Source organism: Phyllobates terribilis, unplaced genomic scaffold (assembly GCF_046119375.1).
Source record: "Phyllobates terribilis strain yellow unplaced genomic scaffold, ASM4611937v1 Scaffold_2__4_contigs__length_985480577, whole genome shotgun sequence".
In the NCBI taxonomy this organism is placed as follows: Eukaryota; Metazoa; Chordata; class Amphibia; order Anura; family Dendrobatidae; genus Phyllobates; species Phyllobates terribilis.
Genome location: NW_027362762.1, coordinates 150,353,683 through 150,361,644, shown reverse-complemented (window position 1 = coordinate 150,361,644; position 7,962 = coordinate 150,353,683). Strand labels below are relative to the sequence as shown.

General features: G+C 37.5%; 1 protein-coding gene across 1 annotated transcript; it reads right to left on the bottom strand.

Moving 5' to 3' along the window:
• Positions 1–298: 298 nt before the first annotated feature.
• On the bottom strand, positions 299–4,365 carry HOXC13 (homeobox C13). The gene is made up of 2 exons (XM_073669994.1): positions 3,659–4,365; positions 299–820 (listed from the first exon to the last, which is right to left on the bottom strand). The coding sequence occupies exons 1-2, from the start codon at positions 4,326–4,328 to the stop codon at positions 564–566; spliced, it is 927 nt and encodes a 308-aa protein (XP_073526095.1). The 5' UTR covers positions 4,329–4,365; the 3' UTR covers positions 299–563.
• Positions 4,366–7,962: the final 3,597 nt, after the last annotated feature.

The window sequence follows — 7,962 nt, the reverse complement described above, 5'->3', positions numbered from 1 at the left end:
CTTCTAGAGGTTCTAGAACGCTTAACCCTTAAAGCACCAGAGGCTCGCTGCAATTTCATGCTGAATCTCCCAGCAATATGAACATAGGCGGGTATTGATAGTGATTTACAAGATATTCAAACATACTCAACAAAACATGTTACAGATGCACCTTATTTACATGGTATAATATTATTAGACAATTAATTAAGACTCCAGATAATGGAAGAAACAGACAGATGTCTTGTGTCATCAAGGCTCTGATAGTGACAGAACCACGTCCCAGCTGAGCTGAGTGTTTGACATTTAAATATATCTATATATATTTATTTATGTTTATATTTATATATGCATAGAGCCTACAAAGCATCAGACTCCTGTATATTCACAGTTGGGGATGCAAGGAGAAGCTTGTAGTTTTGGGTTGCTGGGACCAGTGGTAGATTCTGTCACTTGCATTCCATTTTTATATTAAATAATCCATAGTTCATTTGAAGAAATGTCTTATACATGGGAATGAGATAAATATTTGTTCAAGGGAAGGTAATGGAGGAGTTTTAGGGGTATTCGGGTTGCCCCTCTTGTCAGGTATTATGTAAATGGGATGTTTTGCATTTAGTGATGACTTTTTTTTCTTTGACTCTCCGGTTTTGGAACCATATGGTAACCTGGCGTTCAGACAGGCTGGTGGCAGTGGAAATCCTCCGTCTCTTCTCTTTGGTAATGAATTTGCTGGCTGCATATTCCTTTTCCAGCTCCTTCAGCTGGATTTTAGTGTAGGGGACCCTCTTTTTCCTTCCCCTGCGGTAGCTGCTAACTTCTGGCTGGAGAGGCACCACATCTGCAGTAAACAAACAGGAGATTTTTACCCTACAGCCAGCAGTCTTTATTCCCACCACGTCAAATTCCTGCTATTCCGCCTTTACACATGGATCTTGCCTAGGCAGATAGTGGATCTAATAAATCCCCCCTGACATCTTTAGATGAGCACATTAGTTCAACAATTCCACAAAAGACGCCTGCAAGATTTATCATCAAGATCAAGTTCATTTCAACTTCAATGCTCATAGTCATGAAGAACCTGGAATTTATATATGTGGGCACATGGATGCCTTGTACAACAATGGGCAGGTGCTATAATATAAAACTGGTGCCTTTTGTATTACAAAAGCACCTGGGCGCCTATAGAGAAACGTTTAGCTAAATTGAATTTGTTTCACTGTGCGACAATATTTACTAATATTGAAACATACTGACAGGCTCTGTGCCTGACTACCCTGTTGTATACTTGTATACACAGCCAGCATAATAATACAGATGGGGCATACAGTAAAAAAACACACACATAGAAAATGGGTAAATATTCAACAATACAAACTACCAAGTTATTTGATACTGATATGATTTGTCGCTCACAATTCAGATCGGGGTTTGGCAACCAATTGTAGACCTAAATGTTCACACCTTTCATGGACTAGGTTTCTAGCTGAATCGAACATGTAAGTAACCCCCCCCAAAAAAACACATTTCTATAATGCTTCACAAACACGTTGTAATCTATCTATCTATCTATCTATCTATCTATCTATCTATCTATCTATCTATCTATCTATTTATCTATGTATCTATCTATCTATCTATCTATCTATCTATCTATCTATCTATCTATCTACCTGTTTATTGATTTTCATAGAATTGATAATACATATATAGTTTATATCTCTATTCTATATATAAATACATATAATAAAGGAAAATAATGAGATAATGAGATAATAATTAATTATACCCATGCAACATATATATATATATAAAAAATACACTAACAAATGCAAAAACATATATGAAATATACAGTACTATTATACATGCAAAAATCTGTATAGAAATTATTTTTATATACGAGCTTTGCATATGAAATAAGACTCAGTCAACAGAGAATATCCTCCTTTGATGTAAAAACATAGTAATCAAATATATATATATCTCTGATTATCTTTCTATCCCTATCTATCTATCTATCTATCTATCTATCTAGCTATCCATATATATATTTATGTGTGTGTATATATATATATATATACATATATATATGTGTGTGTTTTTGTGTGACCTACTAAATGTACTTCAATCTAATAATGAGAGCTTTGTAAAAAAAAATCTTTATTTTATATGCCATCAGGCATTGCATATTTATATGACATAAATAAATACACATTCTGTACTTATCGACTTGCCCATAATATCATATTTCAAATTATGTAGTCAGGTTTTAATACTAAATAGATAAATTGATAGTAAATAAATAAATAGGTAAATAGACCTGCATTTAATGCAGACATATTTCGATATAGTCATAAGTACATACAATAATCAATTTTTGACGTCATATTGTAATTTTCTAAATCTATACATGGATGGATAAATGGACAGATGTATAGATAAATATATGCATAGATAGAAAGGCAAAGAAACAAGAACAAGACGTAGACGTTACTTGGTTATTAAGTATAGTCAAATGGAAAATGGATAGATAGATAGATAGATAGATAGATAGATAGATAGATAGATAGATAGATAGATAGATAGATAGATAGATAGATAGATAATAGCTTGCTGATTGCATTTCACCAGTAGGTGCAGTACTCAGGTGTGTAATTGTACATGTCACGCTTGGTCTATCACCACTATTCACACTTCCTGGTTACTGGAGCATGCTTTATTGTTTAATATCTTAAACTCTCCCTAGACTGTATAGTGTTTACTGGAGGTGAGTAGCTAATAAACAGCTAAGCATTCACAGCATGGCACATACATACATACATAGACCTGAGGATCAGCAGCTGTGATCTACTCTTATATAAACTGAGGTGAACGTAATAGCACTAGACGGACGTTTTCTCAACAAATCCATTACACAGGCTATGAGTATGACTGCTGCCTGCTGTTAAATGTCTCCCCAACGGGAGGAAAAGCACATGAATCCCTGTGTATAACGAGTTTGGATGTACCAGTTGACACCTACATATTTAATTGCAGATTCCTACACCCAGGAAGCAGACTGAAAGACGTTATGTTCATACATGCTACTAGAGATCAACAAGGTATAGGAAGGGATCAGCAAATGGAAGCAGACTGTCAGCACAAGAAATGCTCCTGCAAGTAGACAAAGAGTCTATTAATACCTAAAATATGCTGTTGTGCTGGAGGAAACAGATGCCTGCTTGTAGGTACAATCATATAGCATGTCCAAACAGTAACACGCACACACACACACAAAAAAATAAATAATACATATATATATATATATATATATATATATATATATATATATATATATATATATATATATATACATACATTTTCTTATTAGTGTGTGCCAAATATATATTAATGTATGCCAAATATATATGATCATCTCTCTCTATATATAGTCATGTATATTGTTAATGTATATCTATATATACATATTTATATGTATATATACTCATATATATATATAGAATCAAATATATATACATATATAAAATCATATGGTAAGTCCACAAACATATATTTATAATCATATAGTATGTCCACATTTATATATTTCCAGTCATATAGTACGTCCACACAGTAGCACATCTGTGTGTGTGTGTATATATATATATATACCCATTGACAATTGGTGCCATAATTACCTGGGAAAGGTGCCTTCCATAGATGGCTGGACTGAGACTGGTCTTTGGAGCAATAGACCTGCCCATCCCAGCCGTTGGGTAGAGCCCAGTGCTGATAGCCCTCCATAGAGATAAGGGTGTCATGCCTAGGTTCCGGATGACTACTGATGCCCGGGACTACTGACATGTCCAAGTAGCCAGGGACTGCCTGATAGGAACTGGCAAAACTAGGATAAAATGCAAATTCTTTGGCCCTAGAAGAGAAGTCCTCGTTGGGTAAGGAGTTGCTGGGCTCGGAGTACTTGTCCGATGGGTGGTAGGAGCAGGGTTTCTGGTGTAAATTGACGTTGTGACTCTGAGACAACCTGCAGCCGTAGTAGCTGCTTCCAAACGGGTAAGCATAACCCAAAGAGGCGTTGGAAGAAGATGTGGGTCCTGGGCACTGCCTGGTGCCAGCCTCTGCAGAGGTAATATCCGTGTACACAGGTCCTTGGTGGCTTCCTATGGTGCTGGAATGGCGCCCCAATGCTGGATGAGAAATAAAATCCCTGCAGTGAGTGCTTGGACAGTTCCCACTCAGTCCCTCCATGTCTGGGCTTTTCTTGAGAGTCTTTTCATTCGGGCTTGTTTCATACACGTACATGAAGGTATCCGCCCAGTGTGGATGCAGGATCAGGGAAGAAGTCGTCATAGCATGGTCTGCCCGTGGCTTTTTAAAAGTCAGCTTCCCAAAAGAGAGTCACCTAATTCCCTACAACATTATTGTCTATGGACGCGCATGCGCCAGCAAACTGGAGAAGGCAGGTCCACGACTTCATTAAGAAAACTACTAGAACCACGTGATCGGGGACTCATAGACTACAACGAGGACACGTGACTCCACCCCGGACAGGCTGCTGCCAGCGCCGCACTACACAGGCTGTAGGGGAACCGGGAACCGACCCTTAAAGGAGAAGGAGGGTAACACCCACAGAGGGCCACCAAGGCAATGATAGCAAATACAGATATTCTAGAGATTCTATCACTGCCATATCTCCAATGGAGAATTATCCTACTAACACCAAATCATAGCATTATTCTCTATTGTATACATATGTGATTACCTGTAAAGTCACAGATGTAGCAGAGCTCACTTTGTTTCTTTCTATTCTGCTGGCATTCCAGTTCTAAATAACAGATTCGATCATTTGTGCAAAGTGACAAACTTATCTCTACTGCAATAAACTAATTCAGCTCTGGTGTGTGTGTGTGTAAGTGTGTCTGTGTGTGTAAGTGTGTCTGTGTGTGTAAGTGTGTCTGTGTGTATAAGTGTGTCTGTGTGTGTAAGTGTGTCTGTGTGTGTAAGTGTGTCTGTGTGTATAAGTGTGTCTGTGTGTATAAGTGTGTCTGTGTGTATAAGTGTGTCTGTGTGTGTAAGTGTGTCTGTGTGTGTAAGTGTGTCTGTGTGTGTGTAAGTGTGTATAAATGTGTGCATGGATGCATCCTAGAGTCCTAAAATTATCATGTTTTATCATAAGTGCTAAGTATTTGGATACTTTATTTCCATAATTCCAATATATTGTAATTGAGTACTAACATAATAAATTATAATAAACATATATGTGCATTTATGTATTCATGAGTGTATAGTGTGTGTATATTTATATATTTATGTGTGTATGTAGTTATGTGTGTTATATACTGATGTGTGTATTTATGTGTGTATGTAGTTATGTGTGTGTATTTATGTGTGTGTTATAAATATATGTGTGTATTTATGTGCGTTTGTAGTTATTTGTGTATATTTATGTGTGTATGTAGTTATGTGTGTAATATACTGATGTGTGTGCATTTATGTATTTGTGTGTATATTTATTTAATTTGTGTGGGCATTGTGTGTATATTTATGTATGTATGTGTTTATTGGGTGTATATGTATTTATTTATGCGTGTGTATTGTGTGTGATATATACTTATGTGTGTGTTTATGTATTTGTGTGCGCATTGTGTGCATATTTCTGTGTGTATGTATTTATGTTTGCATTGTGTGTGTATTTATGTGTGTTATGCACTAATGTGTGTGTTATACACTGATGTATGTGTGTTATACACTGTTGTGTGTGTGTATTTAGGTGTGTCATGCACTGATGTGTGTGTGTTATACACTGATGTGTGTGTTATACACTGATGTGTGTGCATTTATGTGTGTTATGCACTGATGCATGTGTGTTATACACTGTTGTGTGTGTATTTAGGTGTGTCATGCACTGATGTGTGTGTGTTATACACTGATGTGTGTGTTATACACTGATGTGTGTGCATTTCTGTGTTATACACTGATGTGTGTGTTATACACTGGTGTGTGTGCATTTATGTGTGTTATGCACTGATGCATGTGTGTTATACACTGTTGTGTGTGTATTTAGGTGTGTCATGCACTGATGTGTGTGTGTTATACACTGATGTGTGTGTTATACACTGATGTGTGTGCATTTCTGTGTTATACACTGATGTGTGTGCTATACACTGTTGTGTGTGTATTTAGGTGTGTCATGCACTGATGTGTGTGTGTGTTATACACTGATGTGTGTGCATTTCTGTGTTATACACTGATGTGTGTGTTATACACTGGTGTGTGTGTGTGCATTTATGTGTGTTATGCACTGATGCATGTGTGTTATACACTGTTGTGTGTGTATTTAGGTGTGTCATGCACTGATGTGTGTGTTATACACTGATGTGTGTGCATTTATGTGTGTTATGCACTCATGTGTGTGTGTTATACACTGTTGTGTGTGTGTATTTAGGTGTGTCATGCACTGATGTGTGTGTGTTATACACTGATGTGTGTGTTATGCACTGATATGTGTGTGTTATACACTGATGTGTGTGTGTTATACACTGATGTGTGTGTTATACACTGATGTGTGTGTGTGTTATACACTGATGTGTGTGTGTTATACACTGATGTATATGTGTGCAGCTAGAGTGCCTATGCCTGATGTTTGGAGCACAGGGTGGTTGTAGTGAGAGGTGAAACACTCATGTTGTGATTTGCTTCCATGAAGTCCGTTTATAAATACATATGGTACAGCTGCAATTTCACTGAGTGGTGGAGACAGGAGTAAGTCAAGTCACTGGCAACAGACGACTGACATTCAATGCAGGTGGCCCCAACCTATATCCGCCTGGTCGTACATAACGTCAGTGCTGGGGGCGAAGGATGCAAGAAGTGTAATGGAAAACTATGGACCACACTGAATTAAATGAATGAACATAGAAATCCAAATCCTTGCCTTGTGGAATGTGTAAGGACTGAATCTTGCAGCCAGGAAACAATTTATGACAATTGTCATGTAAAATGTCCCTCGTGCTCCCTCCCCACACAAGGGGCTTCCTTTAGTGCTTGGCACAGAGAAATAGCGGACTTCTTTTTTTTTCTGATTGTGACAGTAAATCACATTATTCAGGGACGATAGTAAACTTCTTCATTGTCCACTGACCTACAAACAAGGTCCTGGGGGCTGCTGACATCTATTTGAAATGCTGAGAAGAGCCAAAAAGCCCTGTCGGCTGCCATTGTCCTGGGCATTCCACATTTTTTTACTGTTTGGCCTCAAAAATGTGTGGAAGGCCAAGGTCAAGGTGGAGATGCCAGACATACGGGCTCTTAATTAGTGTCTAGACAAACAGGGACGGGGTTTTAGCATCAAGGTTTTCAAGAGCCACTTTAAGATGCATCACCTCTTCTTCTGGATTAAGGTGCTTACCACTATAGAAGCTTAATCCCCTAGTGGAGGAGTGATCTACCAGACTCAATTTCCAGGGGGCCTTTTCTTTGTATCACGGGTTAAAAGGGACACATATGAAAATTCTGTGCTCACCCAAGAAGCTTTTTGTTCCAAACAGATGTCTCATAGCAGCCCCCATCCCCCAACCCTTTAGTCTTCATGATCTCTAGTGGATATAGAATTGTGGCAGTACAATACTACTACACGACCATGTATAACTGCACAGTAAGCAAATAACTGATTAATTAATAATGAATGAGCTAATAATACTGGACATTTGTAATTATTCTGCCTCATAGAGCTCCATGATGTCCAGCCCACCCCTTTTCATTTTATTTTTCTCTTTATTTGTCTCCCTGCCAAGGATTATGAATTTCTGAGTTTAGACAACATGCTGCATTATTATACAAAGCAGATTTTGGATATATTAGTTTGTTCAAACCCAATTCTCCATGAGAATGAAGTGTGCTAAGCCAACCCTGTTTGTAATAACTCATTATTTTATATTTTGATGTAATAAAAAATATATATGTGTATATATGCATTTATCTGACT